At 39.8% G+C, this 24,666-nt stretch overlaps 2 protein-coding genes across 13 annotated transcripts; both read left to right on the top strand.

The window, feature by feature from the left end:
* Positions 1 to 584: 584 nt before the first annotated feature.
* paqr5b (progestin and adipoQ receptor family member Vb) lies at positions 585 to 10,628 on the top strand. Of its 2 annotated transcripts, XM_018683515.2 has the most exons (8): positions 586 to 1,005; positions 1,766 to 1,893; positions 4,985 to 5,190; positions 5,517 to 5,643; positions 6,407 to 6,451; positions 7,131 to 7,227; positions 8,070 to 8,214; positions 9,649 to 10,628. In XM_018683515.2, exons 1-8 carry the CDS (start codon positions 952 to 954, stop codon positions 9,924 to 9,926), a joined length of 1,080 nt encoding a protein of 359 aa, XP_018539031.1. In that variant the 5' UTR covers positions 586 to 951; the 3' UTR covers positions 9,927 to 10,628. The 2 variants fall into 2 exon arrangements, with proteins under 2 accessions (XP_018539032.1, XP_018539031.1); XM_018683516.2 differs by lacking the exon at positions 6,407 to 6,451 and having other exon boundaries at positions 585 to 1,005.
* A 978-nt stretch (positions 10,629 to 11,606) lies between these two features.
* LOC108887865 (kinesin-like protein KIF23) lies at positions 11,607 to 23,221 on the top strand. 11 transcript variants are annotated; one of them, XM_018683505.2, is made up of 24 exons: positions 11,607 to 11,724; positions 12,266 to 12,332; positions 12,764 to 12,892; positions 13,000 to 13,105; positions 13,251 to 13,387; positions 13,474 to 13,586; positions 13,718 to 13,888; positions 14,167 to 14,208; positions 14,644 to 14,756; positions 15,199 to 15,320; positions 15,904 to 16,006; positions 16,100 to 16,179; positions 16,325 to 16,444; positions 16,749 to 16,908; positions 17,059 to 17,217; positions 17,455 to 17,621; positions 17,714 to 17,887; positions 18,462 to 18,668; positions 18,905 to 19,234; positions 20,758 to 20,991; positions 21,203 to 21,291; positions 22,036 to 22,096; positions 22,318 to 22,349; positions 22,473 to 23,221. In XM_018683505.2, exons 1-24 carry the CDS (start codon positions 11,711 to 11,713, stop codon positions 22,486 to 22,488), a joined length of 2,946 nt encoding a protein of 981 aa, XP_018539021.1. In that variant the 5' UTR covers positions 11,607 to 11,710; the 3' UTR covers positions 22,489 to 23,221. The 11 variants fall into 11 exon arrangements, with proteins under 11 accessions (XP_018539021.1, XP_018539020.1, XP_018539019.1 ...); XM_018683504.2 differs by having other exon boundaries at positions 17,056 to 17,217; XM_018683503.2 differs by having other exon boundaries at positions 16,749 to 16,923.
* The last annotated feature ends 1,445 nt before the right edge of the window (positions 23,222 to 24,666 follow it).

Below are 24,666 nucleotides of genomic sequence, written 5' to 3'. Positions count from 1 at the left end.
TACTTTTTATTTCCTAATTCTGTGGCGGCAGTGAGATATGTTTGCTCTCGTTGCTTCAGAGTTTAAACAAGATAAGAGGCTCAGGGAGCTCCGCCTGGGCTCGGCCGCCTCTCTGCTGGGTGTGACGGCTGCCATCGGTCTGAGGGCAGATGGTGACATGTCAGTTTATCCAGCAGACGAGCAAGAAAAGTGGCATGAAGGGAGCTCTGCTGACTCCACTGACAGACCCGATTCACACCCTTCATTCATGATGTGGGCCTTATCTGAAGCTCAGATAGCACTTGCTGACCTGAGCTTCGCATCTCCTGCACTTGCTCTGAGTTTCTGGCAGGGAAATGGCTAAAAATGTTAGCCTCAGTTGCACATCATTAATGTCAATCACAGCTGGGAGTTTTATTGTTTTGTTTTGTTTTTTGGCCACTGATGCACAATTCTTCCCTGAAACCTGCTCTACTTGCTTGCCTGTCATCTCTGTGTGACAGGAGGATACTGCAACTACAATAAGAAACCTTTGTTTTGGAAATGACAAGCTTGTTTTATTCTAATGTTAAGCTGCTGTGATTAGAGTAAGAGTAGTGGCTATGATTTTGGTCTAACCTTGAAAAACTTGTCTTCCTCTACAGGAAAATCTTTGTCTTCTTGTGGCCAATCAGCTGTTGTGTGTATGTATGTGTGTATGTGTGTGTCTATAGGCCTTTGTCTGTGTGAGCATACACCTGTGTGCACGTACCCTCTCCACCTCCACAGGGACAGCAGGAGGAGGTGTGGCCCAGGTATACTGGATATTCTCGCCGGGATTGAAGAGGGAGGCGGTGAAGGGGAGGAACCTTGAGGACGGCATGGCAACACAAACCTTATAAAGACTCAGGCACACCCTGCAGGCCGCCTCAGTTCAGCTCACCTCCTCAGACAGTGGCAGCGGCAACAGCAACAGCAGTACCTGGCACAATCATGCTCAGCCTCATCAAATTACCACGAGTCTTCACCATCAATCAAGTTCCCAAAGTAAGTTCATCTTCGATGTATCTTTACGGGACATTTAGGACATTTCAGCTTTCACACTGTCAGACTGAGCTGGAATCAATTAAGACAGCGAGTGAGAGGGAATTTTAAAAAATGCCCCAGGTCATTTTAAAGAAGTCAGACAAGTAAAAAAAACTTTCATATTTCACCACATGAAATAAACACTATTGATTTCTGAGTGTAGTGCAGTGACTGAAAAACCAAAGCACTTCTTTGTTTGTTTGAGAAGGATGCACTTCTGATTTTTGATGGCTTCTAGTTCTTGTTCCAAACCTGAAGTTGCTTTGGACAAAGTCTGCCATGTAAAGAACTACTCTTCAGATCAGTGGTTCCTAACTTTTTTCAGTTTGTGACCCCTTGAAACAAATCAATATCTTATGCCCATCACACTTTAGTGCAGACATGAGCAGAGAGTAGTTCAACCGTAGAGTGATTTCTCCTTCTCAGATTGATTTTTAAGGATTTGTAGCAGCATTAAAAGGTGAAAGCTTCCACAAAAAAGCAAAAACTTTATCTAGATCAGCATCAAGTTGAAGTCTCCTGACCTCTCAGATTTGAGGCCCCTTGGCAGGAGATCCCAAGCTTCAGTTTGGGAACCATTGTGATACTTTTACAGGTTTTTACTTTAAACATGCGTATCTGATAAAATAGATCTTAGAGACATCTTCATTCTTCAGAATTCTAGAAAAATAGGCTTCTCAAAGTTGTCAAACTAGGACTAACCAAGAGATTTTTTTTCCAGGTTTTCCATGAGGACAGCATTATCTCTGGGTACCGACACCCCCGCAGCTCAGCCACCGACTGCATCCTGAGCCTGTTCCAGCTGACCAATGAGACGCTCAACATCTGGACCCACTTTTTGCCCACCTGGTACAGCTGACAGATGTTAATTCTAAGATTCATGAACATGTGTTTGCTGCCTGTCATATGTTTTGGTAGATTTGTATGTGTTTAACAGTTTTGGAGGCAAGTGGCCTGATTTGCTCAAGAGGTAACAGCTCAGCAAACCAGTACAGTCTTATTTCAGTCAGAGAGGAAAAGGATCATTACCTAATCCACCACAGTGGCAGTGGGACTCCATGCAGCGTAGGTAGTGACACAAGGTTTATTCTGTGACTTTGGATTTTGTTTTAAGCCGAGCGCTCCTGGTTTCATAACAGTCAGGAAGCATTCTGTGAAAGGAATCTTGCACAGCTTGTAAAGCTTGTAGATCAGAGACAGCTCTAAATTTTGTTTACATAATTTGATCACGAGGGCGGCACGGTGGTGCAGTGGTTAGCGCTGTCGCCTCACAGGTTCTGGGTTCAAGCCCTGGTTTGCCCAGAAATTTTCTGTATGGAGTCTGCATGGGTTCTCTCCAGGTACTATGGCTTCCTCCCACAGTCCAAAGACATGCTGCTTAGGTTAACTGGTAACTCTAAAGTTCCTGTAGGTGTGAATGTGAATGGTTGTCCATATATATTGGGTGGTCCAGGGTGTACCACGCCTCTTGCCCAGTGTCAGCTGCGATAGGCTCAAGCCCCCCCAAAACCCTTAACAGATAAGTGGTATAGATAATGAATGAATGGATGAATTTCATTACGTGGATCCCCAAAATGACATTTTCTTAACCTATCTTGCCAATCAGATACAGTCACATGGTCCTCTCTGGTCACCATGATAAAGATAAGTCAAGCATTCAAATATCAGGAGTTGGTTTGTCAAGATAAACAGCTGCTGGTGCTAATTTTCTAGTTGGGTGCCGTTAAGAATCTCTGCTTGTTTTCCAGTAGTCATCTGAGGAATGTTACAGTCTCCTCATTGCTCCACACAGATCTGTTTTTGTCTGCTTTTTTTCTTTGCCTCCTCAGTAGATGTCACATGATTCATGCACATCATAATTTATTTGTTAAGTCTGTTTTCATTGTACTTTGTCAATATACCAGCTTTTCCTCCTAAGCCAAGCATAAAAACTTTTTCCATTTTTTTTACATTTCAGTGAACCTCCAGTGTTTCCAATTGAAAATCAGGATAAAAACTGATTCATGTTGGATGCATAAAATTCAGCATAAGCTGTAGTGATTAGGCAGTGTGGAGGATGGGAAAATTGAACCTCGTAGCACTTGTTCGCCTAACTTTGAAGTTATCCAAACAAAAAATTGACAGAACTAGTCATTTCAAATTTAATAAATCTAACATAAAAGTTTGACTTCTTAAACAGCGCTGACACAACTGTTTGGCCCTAAAATGTAAACAAAGATAAATAAAAAATCAGAAAGGCAGCTTGTGTCCTTATTACTCTGAGTTTTCTCAGCTTCTGCATTTTTACTGAATAAGGGGAGTCCAGATGAAATGCCTTCAGGTGCACAGAGACAGACTGAAAACCTGAAGGAGAAAAAAAGGAAGAGAGATGCAAAGTGGGAGACAGAAAGAGGATGAGAATGCGGATGACTCTATATCTGTCTACTGTGCATCTCTACACAGTATGTTCATTTTAACTGAGGTGCCATAAAAGTAATACAGTGGCTCCTCAGCTCCCTCCCTGAGTTCAGTATTTCCTCTCTATTTGTTTGGCACACTACTCTACCACATACCATGGAGGTAAAATCCACGAATTGTGGTGGCTCTGTAACTAATGTCGTCCTGATGCAATTATTTTGTCAATGTGTGCGTTTGTGTGTTTGTGTGTTCATGTGAGGATAGTCACTACAGAGTCACTAAAGAGGCTCCTTCACCCACTTGCCACGCTGCACTTCCTCCCTGCTGAGATGCCAGTTGCTTTGACTGCATACTCCGCAGAGAAAGTGTGTGTGTTTTTGTGCGCCTGTGGGTGTGTTGGGGATATACTAAGGGCACATGGGTGTTTGTGTCATGGGGCACGGTGTAGACCTACGGGCCAGCCGCTAATGAGCAGATCTGTGCTGAAGGCTTTCATATGAGTTGCCACAATTAGTTAAGTGCTCAGTGACGGGGAAAAGCACAAATAATGTTGATTTGTTAATGAGGTGCACTGACACGTGGAAACAGTGGCTGCGACGCACAAGGCAAACTACAGCCTCCTGATAAGATTAAGCTTTTTTGTGTAGAACTGTTTGCTGTTGTGTAACTGCCGATTTAAGTGAGCGAAAATGTACATGATACTTAATTATGAACATCTTGGTTTTTCCTACATTGACAGGTAGTCTGACTAGGATAACAAGCCCCGTATGTATTTTATTTTTCAGTGCCTGAACATAGCTAATTAAATGTCTGTCTTGGTTGTCATAATGTGGGCTTTCTGTTGAAGCCAGCTACAGAGGGTAATTGGACATTAGACAGGAGGGTTTATATATCTCTGCTGTTTTGTAGCTTTGCTCATTACTGAGCCTCTCTCTCTCTCTGACCAGTTTACTGGCTCAGTGTTTACTGTCACATTACAGCAAGGAGCCATTTAAATGTTTAATTCGTTTCTTTAAGTGGGAACATTTTGGGAAATAGTTCTTGCTGAGAGTCTGTACATGAAATGTGGGGGTAGAGCAGCGAGGAAGTTATTTTAGCTTAGCATAAAGACCAGTAGCAGTGGTAGCTGGCTCTCCCCACAGGTAAAAAATATGCCTACCAACCCCTCTAAAGTTTAGAAATGAACCATAACGCATGTTTGTTTTATCCCTAAACAAACAGAAATGTGAAGTTGACAAGTTGAAGAAGTGGAGTCTGGAAGGAAAATTTTGTTTACACTGTACTTATGCCCACATTTGTTGTATGATGTACAAACATCATATACCAAATGTTCAGTTACTCCTTTATTACCTCATATATGTGCAAATATTCCAACGATATCACTATACCACTACTGATACTATTACGGAGTGGCATTAATTGCAGTATTGAGCAATGAATCAGGCATTATTATTCATGTGGTAACAGCCTACATTTAAAAAAATCAGTGCTGCTGCATCCAATCCAGTTTAATCCGCTTAATGTAACCTGTTTCTCCTGACAGGTACTTCCTATGGAAACTAGTGACGGTGGTGCTGATGCAGCCAGTATGGCAGGACTCCTTCACGTGGCCTCTGGTGATTTTCCTGCTCTCATGCTGCATTTACCCACTGGCATCAAGCTGTGCTCACACCTTCAGCAGCATGTCTGCGCGGGCACGCCACATCTGCTTCTTTTTTGACTACGGTGCCCTCAGTTTCTACAGCCTGGGTAAGAGTACATGGTTCACTGTTTGGTGGTCCACTAGAACCCAGTGTGACAAATGGCATTATGTGGTTCTGCTTCATGTATGTATATAGTATGTAAAAGAATTGCATGATATATAAAATGCAGAGTATTTTAAAAAGGCAGGAGTGTCTTAAAAGGTTGTGTATCCTTATTTGAAACAGTATAAAGAGTGTACACTGCATTGTGTTTAAACATTTTAGAATTATTGATAAATCTTTCAGATTGGAGTGTGCAGATACTTTCTCCTGATATAAAACATACAGTACTAAAAGTTGATATTTTTACATTGTCAATGTGTGCTGTTGCAGGGTCAGCAATCATCTATTCAGCTTATGTTTTCCCGGACAAGTGGGTGAATAGCTTCTTCCACCAGTGCTACATCCCCATCGCTGTGTGTAACGCTATCATCTCCACCAACATGGCCTGCTACTCCAGGTACGGTGAGAAGATTCATTTGACACAGCGACCACAAAGCACCATTCCTATCTCTGTGTTATGGTTTTCTAATGGAAAAGCAGAGGAGCAACATGTTATGTAAACATGCTAGCATGCTAAACATTAGAATGCTAAACATCTGCTCTGATGTTGTGTACATGATAGCATGCTAACATTAGCTCTTCGCACTTTCAAGTCACAGTGCAAAACATTTATTCTCTGAAATTTCAAAAAACAAAACAAAAAACAAAACAATTTCCTGGTGATCTTTGAAAAACCCAGAAGGTTTTTTTAAACACCTACCACAAGTTGCGACATTATTTCCAAAGTCAGTTGAAGTGATTGAAAGTAACAGTTTTCATTTTGATTCATGTCGCACAAATTGTGCAAGGACATATTGTATGTCTATTCTGGCCAACATTTTTGTTTGGATTATGAAATAGAGTTTCACCTGTCTCCGTCCCTGTGTATGTAAATGTTGCGGGACATAAACAATGTAGTCCTTAAGGTTTACAATACTATAAAAAATCCTAACCTGTGCAGTGGATGGAATATTTTTAATTCTCCTCCAAAACTTACATATAGCACCTTTAAATGTCTGGAAATACCCTCAAAACCGTGGTAACTGCTGTTAATGACCTTGTAGGACCTGTTCCACCTCTTGCATTTACAACAGTATCACATTGTTAGCACTGTCATCGTCTTAATGTACTGGATTAATGTTGGCTTGTTCTTCTTTCACTCATCTCTCCCCACTGCTAAGGCTTGGCTTACCATTTCTGCAATATAATCATGACATCGTAAAGAGGTAAAGACAATGCATTTGCCCTAAAAATCTGCTCTGCTTATCTCTCCACCGTTCTGTCTAAAATTATATTTGTTGTGCCTCAGCTGATGGTTAACACATGAATGCAATTTCCTCCTTTAAGATGTGTGATTTTCTTTTCAAAGTACTGCCATGTCTTCAGACTGACTTTGTCCCACAGACGTTATTGACTGGAATTTCAAGAAGGGAATTGAGCAACTCACTGTTTAATACAATGGGTGTTACCTAACTGTGACCATAGGGACCAACCCCAAACAATGATTATCTCCAAGCGTAGTTTCAGCTGGGCAGGTTAGAGGAGCCAAAACATGTTCTGTAACAACTTGACTCATTGACTTTAATTCTCAGAAAATCAAAAGTGGTTAAATTGCTCTGGTATTCTGTTCTGGTTCTGGAAATGTCTTGCTACTCAGCAGGGATATATAACATTGCTGGTCAAGAATGACATAACACATAAACTATACCTATGTGTATTGCTGTATTTTAAGTCCTTAAGTATTTCAATATTATGGTATTGAATGAATAACAAATTCTTATGGTGATGCTGTGCAAGACATTTCCACATACCCTCCTCCACAGCTGTAACACAATGTAACCATGAGGAGTAGACCATAAATAAGCATTTTTTTGTCATTAAAAAGAAAAATGTCTTTTATTTCAGATTCCCTGAGTGCCAGAGTCCAAAGTTCAGCAAATGCCTTCGTGTTGTTGCCTTTGCCTACCCCTACCTGTTCGACAACATTCCTCTGTTCTACAGGGTATGGCCATGGCTTTGCACGTTTTCATATTTAGAAGGACAGAGGAGAGTGTGTGTTGTAGTTTACAAGCTTCTTTTAATTGTTTTGTCTCTATAAGAGGTGAATGTGTTGAGCAGTTTGTACATGTAAACATACAAAAACCACAAAACAGTTGCTTCAGAAAGGACTCATCACCTGGAATAGTTCTAAAAATACTATCTACAGTAGTAGCTACCTGAAATATTAAATTTCTGAATATACATGCTACACAGTAAAAACGAGGTCACTCTAATTCTTGTATTGGATATGCGATTTTTAAAAAAAGCCCTTTAAAAAGCCCTTTGATTGGGAATGAAGTATATCAAATATTAAACATGGATAAAATTACCAGTGCCTAAAGGTTGAGAGTTACAAAATAAAACACATTTTGAGCCATTTTATTATACTATAAAAGAGATTAATCATTTTATTCAAGGTGGCGACCTGATGTACAGTGCAGCACTGAGAGTACAGCAAGATGAATAAAAGAATTTCTGTTAAAAGATTTGAAAAACATTGGCCAATCATAGTAATAGCTGAATACTTGAATACCTGTCTGTTCCTCCTCTGGATGTATGTTTGAACTGCTCAATATTTAAACTAAGATAAGAGTAAACATCATAAGTAAGCTTCATAAAATTTTACACATTCAATCACCTTTGTGACTCTTACAGTCACCTCACAGCTCCACTGGCAGATACCTAATAAAGGAGTTTAAGCCTCATTAATAAATCTGAAGGTGATAAAACTGGTTTCCTGTTTCATGAACAGTGGTGATATCACTGTTATCTGTTAAATCTGCTGTGTGTGTGCTGCGTTCACAGGTGTTCCTGTGTGCAGGAGAGGGCTGTACAGACAATGACACCAACATCCTCCACTACAACCACATCGCCTTGGCTTTCCTCACAGGTTTCCTGTTTGCCACACATTTACCTGAGCGCCTGGCACCTGGCAGCTTTGACTACATAGGTAAGTCTGATCTGAGGAGTAGTTATTGTTGTGCTAGTATGTTAAGATTTGCTTTGTCTGCCCAGTGAACCCATAGAGAATTGTCCCTTCCCCACAGCTCTGCGGCATGTTTCAGCATCTTTTGGCTCATTGTTTTGGTTTTTGTTTTGGTTCACTGTCACTGACAGGCACATATCTATGTTCCCAGGGTCCTAAGTTCTCATGGTCCTATGTTCCCAGGGTCCTAAGGTCCCAGTGTCTTAAGTTCCCAGGGTCTTATGTTCCCTAGTTCAACATTCTGTTGCACAAATTAACTGTCCTATTGTATTCAGCTGTATAAACACAATAATCCTAGCCCTTTTCTACCCACTTGATCCATAGGCCATAGTGTAGGCCTATTATATTTAGAACCATATAGCAGTGTTGGGGAACAGAAAGCCCTTTTCCCATAATAGCCCATGTCATGTTAAGCACATACAGAGCTGGGGAACATCTTTTTCAGGTTCTTATTATGTGCTATATAGAACTGGGGAACACAAGACCCTGGTAACATAGGAATGAGTCCCTCATCATCAGTGCCGTATTCAGCAGTGACAAGTGACTGTTTGCAGTGAAAAAGCTCTCTACCCACTCTACACTACATGCCCAGCTCTAAATGTCAAACATTTAGTGACATAGTGACCAGCAAGTGAACATAGTGTGGGGTATATGAGGTTTACAGGTTTTTTCCACTGCCCCCAGGTGGCCAAACAAGTTAGTTAAAGCATGTCTACAAATGTACAGTATATCTACCTCTATACTGTGCTTGATTTCAGATAATTCTTAATTTTGTGTTGTTTACACTGTTTTTATTTATATTACAGTGGACCATTTTCTTGTTTTTGGAATTTTTAAGTACCAGTAACTTTGGAAAAGCACTTTAAATGTTTGGGTGGATTCTGCACTGTTCTGCACATAACTGTAAAGTCAGTTATGTTAAAATAGTGTTGATTGTTGATTTTAATTACAGCTTCATTTAGCTTCATTTCATGTAGATTTTTTACATGCTTGTGTCAAATGACAGACAGTAAAATACCCATTAAAAAGTAGGTGGAGTGAAAAGTTTGCCACAGTGATGCATTCATGTGTACCTACAGTATTGGAAGAATTAGTTTCCTGATTTAAAAGTTAGATTATGAATACAGTAGTCTTTTCAGCTTATGGTCAAATTTCACATTCCAGATCTTACTGAAATATTTACAAGACACAATTTTGTGATGCACTGGATTCACACTGTTCACTGTCAAACATTGTAGAATAATGCTAATGCTTAACCACATCTTGATTTCTTTCATTCTTTTGAAATGAGTTGGCCGTGTGAATTATTTGCTCAGTGGTAAAGGTTTGAACTTACTTCTTTTCCGGCCATTGTGACATGCCTGGGCTAAAAACATGACTCGACTGCTCCCTCTGCAGGTCACAGCCATCAACTCTTCCATGTATGTGGCATCCTGGGCACCCACTTCCAGATGAAGGCAATTGAACAGGACATGGTGACACGACGCTCCTGGCTCCTTGAACACTCCATCCCCATCACATTTTCTAACTCAGTGGGTGCAGCGCTGCTTTGTGTGGTGGTGAATTTGATTATCATCATCCTCTACAGTCTACCTCTCCTCTCTGCACCAGTCTGTCAAGAAAAGAAATGTGGTAAAGGTTCAAAGAAAACCTCATCCAAGGTCCCTTGCTGCTAAACCTCCAGCTTCATGAGTCACAGCTGAGGTGATCCCAGCTGGTCACGAGACCCACAGACAAGTGGGTGATATACAAACATTGTAAAGAGCACTCCTGAGCTGAGAGGAGCTGACGTCATGTTTAAAAGAATGATAAAGAGCAGTCTGCACTAAACCCATGGTGGTATTTGGCCTTCAGACATCACTGTGATGACTGCTGTTACATGTGTGGGTAAACTGAAAATAAGGGCATTATTTGCACAAACATGCAATGGAAATTTAACAAAAAAACATTTGTTACCATGATATGTAATGAATGTAAATGTTTCTGAGGAAACTTCTTCCAGTAAAAAGCTACAAATGTAGTGGGTTTGATACATTATGAGGCGGTGGTTTATATGCTAGAATACTATGTAAAATCCAACCTGTAGTGGTGCATCTACATACTGTATCTTTTCATGTTTATTGTGCTTGTGCTTGTCCACAGCCTATTGAATTGTACTAAGTAGAAAATATCAAGACCAAAGAGGCAGTTATGATAAGAGAAGACAATATTTTTGCTTTGAACTGCCTGGAAATTAGCAACTTAATGAATGAAAAGTTTTGTTACTGATAAGATAGAGGATATTTTAAACAGAATGAATGTTTTCAGAGAAGTTTATTTCCTTCAAATGATTGCTGTTTCTGTCCCATAGACACTGTTGCGTCGTTCCGTTGCAAAACTGAAAAAGTATTTAAATACATGTTATTTATTATGATTTTTTTTCAATTAAACTGTAAACAAAACTGATGGTGTGTCATTTTGATTCTAAAGAGGGGTGTCCTGTGTAAAGTATCCACCAGGTGTCATGGCACTATTATTTTCCTGCAACTGTCAGTCTGATACAAATTTAAAGAGTTTTTTAAGTTTAAATCCATTCTCATTGAAAACAATGAAAAACACAAATACAGTAATACATACTTGTGAAAAAAAAGATCCAGGACAAACAGGGTCAGATGGTTGAGGTGAGGTGAGGTAAAGATAGACATGGTCAGTTGTTCATTTTGTGCTTAGGCTCAGTGTTAGTTCAGCATTAGACCCACAATCACTTCAGCCACTCCCAATAAATTAAACATGCGAGTACCAGCTCATAGGGGAATTAAAGGGAATAAGATGGGAGATACACTAGCAAAGGAGGAAGATAGCATGGCAATTTCATTCAACAAAGCAGAGAAAAGATAACAAAGACAGACTCTAACTGGGATAAGAAAAAAACAGAGCGATATCTTAATGCAGTTCAGATAGACATGGGTATGCCATAAGAAGGAAGAAACACCAAAGATGAAAACATAATCACACAAGACTAAATAAAACATTACATCTAATATGTAAAGAGTACTAAATATATGTAAGAATTCGGTATTAAACACATACTCCGTCTTGGAGTGGAGAGTTGTAACAGTTTAGTGGTTTACTCGACAGAAACTGGATAAATAGATACAATTTAATTCTTTTTAGTAGTAATTATCATTGAGCTACACTCCAGCATAAAAGGCGGCGGTAATGCACCTTAACACTAGTTGCCACCCACCATTTTAAAAAGAAGAAGAAGAAGGGTTGGGGGGGGGGTGGCGGGGGGAAGAGAAGAAGAAGAAGAAGAAGAAGAAGAAGAAGACGAAGAGGAAGAGGAAGAGGCGGGACTTCCGCTATAGAACGCCCTGTGCGCGCTGTGATTGGCTAAAATATCATCGGCCGAACCGTCGTTTCACAGAGGGAATTTTTGAAATTTAGAAGAGGCGCTCTGCGAAAGAGTTTACCAACAATAATGCAGAGACCAGGGTGAGTACTACCATCTGTTACATTTAGCTCGATAGACACGTAACAGTCTACGCCGTGTGTTAAAAATTATCTAAGTAATGTGTTAGCGGTTGCTCTGTAGACAAAGAGTAGTCAGGATAATGAGGAGGATTAGCGCCGTATCGTTAACTTCGCTCACCGCCTAGCTAACTACCGCTAGTTGACTGCCAACCGGCCATTGTGGGTGTACGAGTTACTTTTCCACAAACATATTATGGCAGTTACGCCAAGGACAGATTTTGAGACAGTGAAAACCCCACACCCCTCCTACAGAGGAGTAAATCCAAGCTGAAATTGAAGTTGTCGCTGTTTGATGTGTCTCTGTAGTCGTTTCGTCTCGTTATCTCTGTCGTCTTTTTACCTCAGGATGTGAGCCAGGTATTGTTCAGGTATCCCCATATTTTTTCGCTATTTAGTATAACCATGTAAGTAACTTAGGTGAATTGTCTGGAATCTTAACTTGCCAAAGAATAGATTTGATGTAGTGTGTATTTTTTATGTTGATTCTGTACTTCACTTACAGCAAAGGCAAGACTCCCCGGAGGCCTGGTCCAAAGAAGGCATCCAACATAGAAAAAGATCCTGTTGGAGTAAGTGAACACTGGTCACTTCATTAATCCTCAAATTAAACCTCGTCACACCACAGTTGTAGTCATAGGCTTGTTTCCCTATTTAAACCCTTAACAGTAGTGAAAGGGAAGTTTTCAAGTTTTCTAAAAAAATATATATATATATGTTGAGCTTATCTATCGATTCTTATGAATACAGCATTTCAAGACTTTAATTTATGAAGTCGGAAGGTGACACTTTTTGAAGTTGGTCCACTAACACAGAATTATGTTGTTTGCTTATAGATCTTTCACGATACTGCCTTGGCATTGTTTGCATGTAGTTCGCCCTGCTATGATGTCTTTCTCTGCTGATCAAATTAAAGACAGACTTCAAATCCAGATATAAAAACTGAGCTACACAGAAATGGCTTAGAACGCCTTTCAAAATATATTTATTGTTCTGTACGTAGGTATACTGCCGTATACGACCACTTGGAGCAGAAGATGAAGAATGTTGTATTGAGATGATTAGCAGCTCCACTATTCAGCTCCATGCTCCTGACGGTCTTAAAGCCAACCGCAATGGGGAATACAAAGAGGTACGTGCTGCCCTCTTTGCCTGGGAAAGTCATCTGAGTATGTAAAGCTGTCTGTTCGTCAGTCAGATAGTAATGTGTAGTGATTTTTTTCTCTGTTTATTCTTTAGACACAATACTCCTTTAAAAAAGTATTTGGTATTAAAACCACTCAAATGGAGCTGTTTGAGGATGTTGCCAAGCCACTGGTAGAGGACCTCATTCACTGTAAAAATGGTAAGTTTATGCCAAGAGTAATTGCAAGCTTTTTTGAGGCATGAAATGTATGACATTCACAGCGCAGAATTCCATTGGCTATGTATCCTTAGTGCTGATAGCATTAGTTGATCAGTTATGTAATTGTTATATTCCTTGTTCATAGGTTTGCTGTTTACATATGGTGTTACTGGAAGTGGTAAGACCTTTACCATGACTGGCTCACCTGGGGAAGGTGGACTTCTTCCCCGGTGTCTAGACATGCTCTTCAACAGCATCGGCCCCTTTCAGGCCAAAAGATTTGTATGTCTTTCATTCATTAATGTTTTGTCTCCAAAAATAGGGGGTGGGGGTGGACATTTACTTAATTTAAAAAAAAATTTCATTAGGTGTTTAAACCAGATGACAAAAATGGGATGGAAATCCAGAATCAAGTAGATGCTCTCCTGGAGAGACAGAAGCGAGACAGTCAGCAGGCAGTGCCCAAAACACCATCTTCCAGGTAGCTATGAGTAATTTTATTATACTTTTCACTTTCTGCATTATTCAGGGTGATCACAAGTACTGATAAAATGAATTTTAAGTACATGCTGACTGCTATTTATGATATTATTTTGATGTTATTGCTTTTAGGCAAAAGGCTGACCCAGAGTTTGCAGATATGATCACCTCAGAGGAGGCATGTAAATCTGAGAATGTGGATGAAGACTGTTGTTATGGCATTTTTGTATCCTACATCGAGATCTACAACAACTATATCTATGATCTCCTTGAAGATGCTCCATTTGATCCAATCAGACCAAAGTAAGACAGGAATTTGAGTTGGTGTGTGTTTTTTATGACAAAGGCTTGTCTGTACAAATCTTGTGCACAAATCTTGAGTTGTACAGCTACCCAACCACAACCGCACAGTTATTCCCTACCAATTTGCACTACAAATGTTTTTCTAGTAGTTTTGCAACCATGTGTGTCTACATTACAACCACTGTATGTACTGCATAAGTTTACTGAGGCATAGAATTTGTTTGCTTTGTAGTTCTATGTTGACAAGATGCACTCTTTAAAAATCCTGTTTTTATCAGGTGGCTCGCTGGAGGCACGCCTGTACGGAATAATGAGTTCGTGTATGTGGCCAGTAAAAAAACATCACACAGTACTTTGTTTATTTGTAGTTGTAACTTGATTGTAGCTGTTGTGTAGGTCATCAGTGTATTTCCATCCCATTAATCTAAAGCCCTGCAAATAGCATAGGTGTAGTTTACTCGCTTTGTGTTGTTTTGGTGGCTGTTGTCCTCAAGGATTGGCTCCCTGCTGTTACTGTTAATGTGGAGACACAAAACATCCCTGAATGGCTCAAGCTTGTATGTAAACCACTTGTGCATGTGTCTGTACCCCTGAATGTTTGTATGTGTTTCCAGACTGTGTTTTATTTTTGACACTAACATCAAGTATTGGTCATTTTATCATTGCTGCTTGTCTTACTAAAGCTACAAATCATTGTGTTACATTGTTGGTCTGTGTTGATTTTTTTTTTTTCCCATTTGGTGGTCCCATTTCAGACCACCTCAATCCAAGATTCTGCGTGAAGATCAGAATCATAACATGTATGTGGCTGGCTGCACGGAAGTCGAGGTAAAATCTACAGAAGAGGCTTTTGAAGTCTTTTGGAAAGGTGAGTTTATAATTTATGTATTTTGTGTTATTTGTGTTTCTGACACACGGACCAATTTGACACTTTGCACAGCAAGCTTTTCAACACATTTTAAACTATGTTTTTATTCTTAACTCGTTTATCTTTTCATGATGGAAACCATCAATATATTTTGACAAATAGTTATTAAACTAACCAACTGTTAAACTTGTATATTACATACAAGGAGGCAGCCAAGACTTTTCTTTGTCACAGTGTTTGTGCAGAGCTCACACTGCTGATGTGTAGCAGGTCATTTTTGAGCTACAGCCTCCTCTGGCCATCATCAACATTCATATTCTGTTTAATGAGATCAGCAGGAATAATTGTACAAAGCATTAAGTTGCTTGTTTTGTATTTAACCTCCACTGTTACAGCTATTGTTAATGTTACACGTTGTATTAATGATGTGCTTTCTCTCCAGGACAAAAGAAAAGGAGGATTGCCAACACTCAACTCAACCGTGAATCCAGTCGATCCCACAGTGTGTTCACAGTAAAGCTGGCCCAAGCACCACTTGATGCTGACGGGGACCACATTCTACAGGTGACGTGTTATTTTTTGAATGAAAAATTTGTTTGTTTTTCACAAAAGATTCAGCCAATCTTTGATGAGTGTTTCCCCAACCATTGTCTTGGCAGGGCAGCCCGCTCCATCAGCGGGATCCCCCACCCTGCCAAGACACTAAAGAAAATTAAAAAAAAAAATAATAATAAAGCTAAATATTTAATTATGTTATTTCACTAATTTACGTGCACTCGTTTCATTTCAGCTCAATGTGAGAATGTATTGCATCTCGTTAGTGGTCACATTTCTCTCCTCCTGCGTCATGTGCGCCTGTACCTGTGTAGCTCCCCCATGCACACACACGGAGCACAGTCGTTACAAGTCAAATCTTTACATCAAGTGCAACAAAAGCTCCTATAAAAAATCATAGATGGACAGACATCAACTCCAAACTTCTTAAAATCAGACCAGAATATCAGATGATGATGGTCCTGTAACCTGCAAGTGATTACTCCAGCAACAACAAACAACCCCGTCCCCCACCCCGACCCATCGACCCACACTCACATAACAATCATCTTAGGGGAAGTACTATTGATGATGCTGTGTTGTTGGAATGCAGGACAAAAACCAAGTGAATGTGAGCCAGCTGTGTCTGGTTGACCTGGCAGGCAGCGAGCGCACCAGCAGAACCAGAGCGGAGGGAAGTCGGCTTCGTGAAGCAGGTCAGTTTATTCCTTATTGTGGGCTTATTGTCTCTAAAGTCAGTCATGGGTGTTTTGTTCAGACACCAAATGTCTCTGATGACTCATTTACAGGTAATATTAACCAGTCCTTGATGACACTGCGCACGTGTATGGAAGTCCTGCGTGAAAACCAGATGTGTGGAACTAATAAGGTTGGTATTTTATCACGTTTTCATCACGATCATTTTTTAAAACGATTCCTCTGTTTTATTTCTATGTAGAGAAATGTTCATCTTTACTCTTATTGTTGGTAATTTACAGTAGCTGCAGTTTCAAAAAGCCTTTATTTTCTTCCAGATGGTACCATACAGGGACTCTAAAGTTACACATCTGTTTAAAAACTACTTTGATGGAGAAGGAAAAGTCAGGATGATTGTGTGTGTCAACCCAAAGGCTGATGATTATGAAGAGACTATGGTAAGACACTGTATTTGTTTTGCAGAATGTTTTAAAATCTTGTCTCTTTTATCCTATTTGCTTTCCCAGAAGAACATCACCTTATAAGGTATAATTGCAACTGCAGTTTGGTTTGTCATCAAACCACAATGAAAATTTGACAAAATTGTGAACTGTGCATTCCCTGATTTTTTTTGCCCATTGGTGTCGCCCCAAACATGCTGATTTCCTCAGTTAGGTGTCAAAACATCAACATTTAATTTGCTAGGTGCTTCAAGGCTATCAGGAGTGTATTTCTAACAGTATTTTATCATCTGTGCTGCAGCTGGTGATGCGCTTTGCAGAAATGACCCAGGAGGTGGAGGTGGCGCGACCCGTTGACCGGCCAATCTGTGGCCTTGCTGCAGGACGCAGACACAGAAACCAGGCCTTCAGAGATGAGCTGTCACATCGCCTGGGGGAGCGAGGGGGTCCCAGTAATGCCGGTACATTGCCCACAAGTCTGTACTGCAAGCTCAATGGACTCATGTCATGCTTTATTCCTACATGTCAGGTTTGCATTTCAAAAATGCAGTTGTTCTATTCACTGTTTGTCACTAAAGCTTTTCCACAATCTATTCTTATTTGCACAGTAGATGACCCTGTTCTGGCTCAGCTCATAGAAAGCCTTCCCGCCCTGCCTCCTTGTGAGCTGGTGGACCCAGCTGATGATCAGACACTGCCCCGCCTGATTGAAGTCCTGGAAAGGAGGCATCGTATCCGTCAGATGATAACAGAGCAGTTCAACAAAACTGGTACAGGTCCATTTTCTATAACGCAGAGATTTTAGGCAGAAATGAATGAATTTATTCAGTACAGCAATGATGCATCATTAGTTTTTCTGTTTTTTTTTTTTTTTTGTTTTGTTTTTTTTTAGGTCACTGCATTTTTCGTTGTCTGTATGAAAGGGTGGCATTGTAACTACTGAGGTAGAGTTTGAAACATTTTAAGCCGCATGGTTGACAGTTTACATTAATGTGTTTCCCCTACAGCCAGTACACTGAAGTCCATGCTTCAGCAGTTTGACACTCAGCTCAATGCAAAGGAGACCTTCCTGCATGATCAGCAAAGCAAACTGAGCGAGAAAGACAAAGTTATCATGAACCAGAGGACGGAGATAGAACGATTAGAGAAAAAATCCAAAACGTTGGAATACAAGGTGTTGTCTCCTTCGCTTGGAAAACTATTACTCTTTTCTGCATTTGGATATGTGTGTTGTTTTTCCCTCACACTACTGGTCCAACTCTTCAGGTCGATATCCTGCAAAAGACAACAGACATGTATGAGCAGGACAAACGCTCACTTCAGCAGGAGCTGGAGACCCGGGAGCAGAGGCTACAGAGAGAACTCTCAGAGAGGAGGCGCATGGAGCAGCGCATGCAGGGTGTGGTGACAGATGCCAGACTAAAGTGGGAGAAGGAGTGTGTAAGTGGCATTATTGATGGTACTTCTACTATTTGGTAACATTTGCTTTGTATATCAAGGGCATGCACATACTTGTCAATAATTTACATCAGTGGAGCTGTATGTGTATGTTTGAACTATGCTGTTATAGAGATAAATACTTTCCTTACTCTTCCCTATGCATGGAAAAACAGAATTCAGAAGAATACAGAATACACATAGAGCAAAACCACAGCAGATGCCCACTGCTGTGAGCAACTTCATAAAAAGTAATTTATGAGCTTAGAGCAAAAGACATGACTAATGCATAATGTTATAAAATCCCAATCTACTTCTACTAAGTACAGGGTACTACACAAAACAGTGGGTTATAATTATGCCGTTTGTCAAACAATAGAAAACCCCACCAACGCAACTATTAATCTTTCTTAACTACTGTAAGATTACTTGAAGAGGATAGGGCCTTTCCCAAAATACAAGTAGTATGTTCCCTTTTTTTTAAAAAAATAAAAAAATAGATAAAAAAGCTGTGGTGCTTCGGATTTAATAATGAGACTGTTCCTTCATTTGTTTCCTGCTGGTGTTTTGTTTTTAGGAGAGGCGAGTGAATGCCAAGCAGCTGGAGATGCAGAACAAGTTGTGGGTGAAGGACGAAAAGTTGAAGCAGCTCAAGGCCATAGTGACGGAGAGCAGCGGTGGTGGCAGCTGTCCCTCTGAGCGTCCAGAGAAGCCCGAGAGGCCTTCAAGGGAGAGAGACCGCAACATTGCCCCGAAGAGATCTGCCTCACCATCACCGCATCCTGTGAGTTATTTGTGCTGTAATTCTGCCTGTTCCAACAGTGTACATGGAGTCACTTTCTCATCAAGCTGTAAATTATGCATGAGACTAATTATTGTGATAATCTTAACCCTGAATTCAAAGATTTCTTTGCTTACTGTATACAGCCTCTATGCTACTCGTTACCTTGTGTATTTGTGTCAGTCTGGAGGCACTGCTAACTTCCACAATGCTTGGCCCCATTTCCTCATCACTTTCAGGACTTGAGCCAAACTCCCTCTCACCAAAATCAAGCCAACGTTAGGGCAGTACAGGACGCTTACCCCGCCTCCTCCTCCACCACCCCCTTTACCTCCTCTTCAGCTTACCCTTCAGTGGCCTCCTGCATCTCCGAGTGGGAGCAGAGGTTACCTGTAAACTCAGACAGCCAGTCTAGGCACCCTGGGACTCCCCAGTACAGGAGCCGGACTCCCGCCCCATGCCACAGCACCAGCAGCGTGGGCCGCAGGAGAGGCCAGCGCTGGGCCCCAGGCACTGAGGCCCCTGCTACGAATCTTGTCTATGGGCTAGACCTAGAGGCAGGCACAAGGGTTAGTGTATGTTAGAACTTAGATGTCGTTAAGAATATATTATGTAAATGTTCAGTTTTCTCTGCGAGCATGTAATTTACGCTTTGCCTTGGTGTAGAACTTCAGCTGTAATGTCACCAGTAGATGTCTGCTTGTTTAGAAATGCATCAAGTAGAAGCACTGCATCTCTGTAGTCCAGTGTCTTTCCTATCCAGAGTATAAGACAGACGGATCTGTCAGGCTTGTAGATTGATACTTGCATCTTGAGACCTATGAGTAATTACATTGTGTTTGTAGTTCTTTCTGTTGCCAACTGCTCTATAGTTGCTTTTTCACACACATATCTGTAGTGCATAGCGCCAGTGCAGTATTGCCCACTTTAAGAGACTGATGCAGAAAGATGCATATTTATTCATCCAGGCATTCATAAAAAGTAGGTCAAAAAAGGAAAGAAAAAGACACCCAACAAAACCAAAAACTACTGGACTTGTAATGTACAACGCCATATTATGGCTTGGTTAGTCGGCGTATGGAGTGGTTTGGCGCAGCACTCAGCACTGATGATTTTGGATGTACTCCGCTTGCAAAACATCTTGAGTGACCACTTTTAACAATTGCTGTAATCAAAGAATCTGGCCGTGGAGTTTTTTCATTTTCATGTTTTTCTGCTGAGGAGTTGCTGTGCATATTTCTGGTTTTTAAACAGCAGGAACTGAAGACATTTTGACTGTTTTTGTTGTACACATAGGTTGGTGTACACATGAACTGCCACCTTTACCTGATTTAATGGACTGCAGTTTAAAATGGCAACTCACCAAGCTAAAATATGCTATTGTTCCATACAATAGTAAGAATGTTCAAATAATTGCTGAGCTAATTATTAATGTAGTTGGTTTAGTGACACCAGAACAGAAACAGAACAGTAATGATTTAATGGTGACTTCTTGGGGGTTTACCGTGTTCTGCTACACCATAAATCACTCCACAGACACTATACAATTACAATAATATATTTTATACTTTCCTTCAGGATTCATTTGTTCACTGTAGTTAAAAACATTCAGTGCATTCATTCAGTCATTTCTTTAAAAAAAAAAAAAACAGGGATGTAAATGCTGCCTCAGTCATCTGTGCCTCTGCATACATGTGTTAGTGTTTGCATGTAGTTTTGAATTCCTAGACCCATGTCCACACTTCTTTTGTGCTGCTTTGCATGCTAATTCTTATTGACTCCACTGGGCTACTTTCAGTGCAGTGTGGAAAAATATATTGCTGGAAGATGGTACTATTTGTTTGGTTTGAGTCTACTTGTGGGAGGGTTACAGTACCTTGGGAAATTTTTGTATAGTGTATTTATAAACAAATTCTATCCAATGGGACATGCCTTGTCCCTTCATCTTCCAGTAGTATATTTATTTTCATTACAAGCTAACACCCTCTAATTAGCAACCTTCACTGCTAACCCCAACAAACTTTAAATGGTCACTGCTGGTGTCACATGTGAATAACTTTGTGGTTTGTCTTTCTCACACTGGGATCACCAGACGGCCCCTCCAGTTCATCCAATGCACAGGCGCTCACACTCTGCGGGTGGGGAAAAATGGGTAGACCACAAACCAGCTTCTAATTTGGACCTAGACACTGTCATGCAGCCAATCATACCCAATGCAATCAAAGTGTCGACCCCTAACGAGAAAGCTCTGTCTAAATGCCACAAGTATGTGCTTAGACACCAAGAGCTTGCCTCTGATGGGGAGATCGAGACCAAACTGATCAAGGTAAAATTACATAATTGCTCAATTTGAGACTTCTGATTATTTTATTTCTTGACTTTATTTGATTTCTATGACTTTGACTTTAATCACATATTTGATCTCACACTAGGATTCTGTGTTTAATAATAATGGGACACAGCTACCTTTTTCACAGTTTCTTCCTGTTTTTTCCTTTGGGCATTTACGTGAGGTGTGTTATTTTAAACTTCCACAGGGTAATGTTTTTAAGACCAGAGGTGGAGGACAAGCTGTGCAGTTTACTGACATTGAAACACTAAAACAAGAGTGCCCAACAGCACCAAGGTACAGTATTTTCTCAAGCACTACAAGGTGTGATAGCTTTATGTATATGTACAGAGCAATATCACATTATCTGTCATACAATAAGTTGTTAAATCTAATGCTTGCCGTATGTTTTAATACTGTATTTGACAGCATCTTGTCAGTATACGGATATCTTAACATGTAAAGTTAAAGCTAACATGTATGATTTATCTGTGAATGTGAAAGTAATATATTTGGATGCCTCATACATCAGCTCTCAGAATTTAGACATTAATACAGAGAAGGAGTTTTGCAGGAAAAAGTTTGGGGAAGAGTTCAAAATTAAGACAAGTCAAAAAACTGTTAAAAGGTAACTATGACAACTCAGCCAGTGGAGTGGCTTTTAGCAGGGCTGTCTAGCATGTTTTTTGAATGGGCATAAAAACAAGTGGATGGAGACACTGTTAAAGGGACAAGCATCCTATTTATTAATTTGTAAAAGATGGTCCCTAAACCATGTTCACTCTTAAAAAAATACACTGACGGAAAGAATGTTTGTCCTCTCTCCCTCTCATTGACATCAAAAACTGATGATATGATACTAAACAGGCAAAACGTAACAACTGAATGAGTTTTTAGAGTTAATAATTCATCTAGCTATTTTTTGTTTTTGTTAAATATCAACAAATGCTAATTCCACCCATGCAGAGTAAGTTTGTAAAATGTTCACATTGGGCAGATATGTTTTATCCAGAGAACTGACAAAGATCATTTTATTTTCAGTCGCAAGAGGCGATCGGGGTCTGCAGAGGGACCACTTCAAATAGAGGACATCGAAAACAGAGTAAGATCCTAATTATACAACAAAAAATTTAAAATGTTACACTGTGCCTATTCTTTCTGGTCATGTTGGTGTACAATTAACACCTCATTTATAATCTTCTACATGTCTTTAAATATCAATAATCAATCTTTAGCTATATTAAAATTTGATATAAATTGAATAATTTAATTGGTGTATGTGCAGTTACCCTAATTTATTTATCAACTTTTTTCTCCTGTCAGGCTCCAGTACCAAGCACGAGTGGCTATCAAAAGTAAGCAAATAAAAGCATGTATTTGTGTGTATGTGCACTGTTTACCATGTTATATACAGTATATAATGATTGGAGCTATTACCTTGGATTTAAAATTGGACTTTTTTGTCTTCTTTCCTCTAGACGCAGAAAGCCATAAGTTGCTGTACGCTGTACATATGAAGGACCTTATTTTATGTTTTTGTTTTTTTTTCTTGAAAACATGCAAGATATTGCATTACTGTTGGAACAGTGAAGGGACCGCTGCCTCGTCAAACTATGCATTGTTTTGAGGGTTGGAGCATTTTTCTATCAAATCTGGTCTTACTATAAATGATTAGGGTGCAATTATAATTTAATCATAGCCAACAAGACATTGATTAAGCATTGCAAAATATTTCAGATGTAATTTGCTTGATTTCTTTGCTTTTTCTCTTCTTAAGTTCTAGAATTATTACCTCTTAAAGAAATGGACATGATAAATAGCCCAATATAGATATTTTGTGATAAATGTATTTAATCTTCTCACTGTTTTTTACGGCTGCCCAAAGATTAGAATATATGAGCTTCAGAACAATAGAAAATGTTTGTTGTTTTTTTACTTTATAGTGTCATTGCTTGCTTCCTTTTTAAAAATGGTTGTTAAGGAATTAGTAGATGTAACACTGAGCATATGACTGATCACATAAAACAAGTACAGAATATAATTTAGAATTACAAATTGTAGAGCTTCAGCTGTAAATATAGAGCTGTTAAGTAGATTTAGCTGAAATCAATCTCTGACCACCTATATGGAAGTATTCTGATGCTTTTTACTTCTGTTTATTGAAACAACTCCTAAGGTGTGTGGTACACTGCTCTTTTTGGTATCATTAAATTTATTCAAACACCAAGTGTTGTCATGATGATTTCTTATCCATGAAGACAAGATGAGTTGGAAGTCTCCATTTTATAGCCTGGACAAAAGGCAAACAAAATAAATATGTGTTTTGTTTGTTGAATATCTACTTTACTTTGATTAAATGAAAGGCGGTATAAAAGATATATATTTTTGAAGCACTTAAATGATACAATGCCAATTCTAAGAAAATTTAATAGCATGAAAATGTGCTGTAAATCATGCCTTTTATCAATCTTAATCACAGTGGGACTTCCTGTTCTTAAGTTGTATAAAGACAGACTGAACTCTAGAAGCTAGAGGTCAAAGACACACTTCCTTGCACCTTCTGTCAAAGCCACAGTGAGCCACTCAGTCCAGAGTCAAAGGCTCACTTCTCATAGGCTGAGCACAGTTTGCTTTGCAGAAAAGTAGATGCTTTATGCCTGTTTGTGCAACAAATTTAGCCTGTCACCAGGCGAGAAATGTCAAACCAGACTACACAACCATGTAGGCTGTATATTTTTTTTCTACCATCACTGTTAAAATCCTGTGGATTGGATCTGTCTGTTTGCATACTGATTGTGAAAAATTCCACCGGTGTGTTTCAAATCCTTTGAGGATGCTGGAAGGCAGATTGTTGCAGCATCAGCTTCAGGGAGCAGCTAAGCATCTGCCTTTGAATTTGTGGTGTCCTAATATAAAACACTAATTCTGAATGGTTGAAGTCTTTATAGAGCAGGGCCATTTTGGTCATCCTTATCTCCTGGTGATAGCATGCACGAGAGACTATGTTTTACATGAGGTATCTTGGATTCAAAAGTCACTTTCACAGTAAATTTTTTAGGCTTCATTAATATTGTGATGAAAGGTGCAAAACAGTGTGTATGCAGTGAGATTATTAGCAGCGATTGCCATACATTCTCAGCAGAGGGGGACAGACAACTTGTAGTTTACACTGCGAACAGCAGGTGGAACTAAACATCTTTAGAAATATCTCTAAATGTGGATCACCAAGAAATCAGATCTGCCTCAAATGCCTAAGATCTGGGCCTGCATCTTATCAAGGATAAATGTAATGTGATATTTAGTATCAAATAGAAAAGCAAATCTGGTTTTATAATCCACTTCTCTCTCTAAAAGTCACTCTCTTTACCTGAAATGACCCAATAATGCAATAAGTTGTGACAGTCATCCACTTGTGGAGGTTTAATGCTGCCTAACTCTGTCGCTGCCGCTGACTTTAGACAGCTTGTACTTCCCAGGATGCCCTGATGCCTCATTGGTATCATTTCACAGTGAATGCCTGGGCAACCAGGATGATGAGGTCACTGATTCGCTGAACTGCTTTTCTGCCTGGATGATGAGCTGTCATTAATGTCTCCTTACGATTGAAATTGCCGCAGTTTCACTTCACAGCAAATGAAGCTGAAAATAATGTGTGGTAATGGGCAATGTGCA

This window comes from Lates calcarifer, linkage group LG2 (assembly GCF_001640805.2).
Source record: "Lates calcarifer isolate ASB-BC8 linkage group LG2, TLL_Latcal_v3, whole genome shotgun sequence".
Taxonomy (NCBI): domain Eukaryota; kingdom Metazoa; phylum Chordata; class Actinopteri; family Centropomidae; genus Lates; species Lates calcarifer.
The sequence above is the reverse complement of the archived record's forward strand: the minus strand, read 5'-3'. Positions and strand labels throughout refer to the sequence as shown.

What these genes read in the sequence shown, in the direction of transcription:
- paqr5b (XM_018683515.2), top strand. Translation starts at nt 952, where the DNA reads ATGCTCAGCCTCATCAAATTACCACGAGTCTTCACCATCAATCAAGTT. An exon ending in ACCCACTTTTTGCCCACCTG is followed by an intron (nt 1,894 to 4,984) that starts GTACAGCTGACA and finishes TTCTCCTGACAG; the next exon opens with GTACTTCCTATGGAAACTAG. An exon ending in AATCATGACATCGTAAAGAG is followed by an intron (nt 6,452 to 7,130) that starts GTAAAGACAATG and finishes CTTTTATTTCAG; the next exon opens with ATTCCCTGAGTGCCAGAGTC.
- LOC108887865 (XM_051074933.1), top strand. An exon ending in ATGATTATGAAGAGACTATG is followed by an intron (nt 16,445 to 16,748) that starts GTAAGACACTGT and finishes TCTGTGCTGCAG; the next exon opens with CTGGTGATGCGCTTTGCAGA. An exon ending in ACCTAGAGGCAGGCACAAGG is followed by an intron (nt 19,235 to 20,757) that starts GTTAGTGTATGT and finishes TGGGATCACCAG; the next exon opens with ACGGCCCCTCCAGTTCATCC.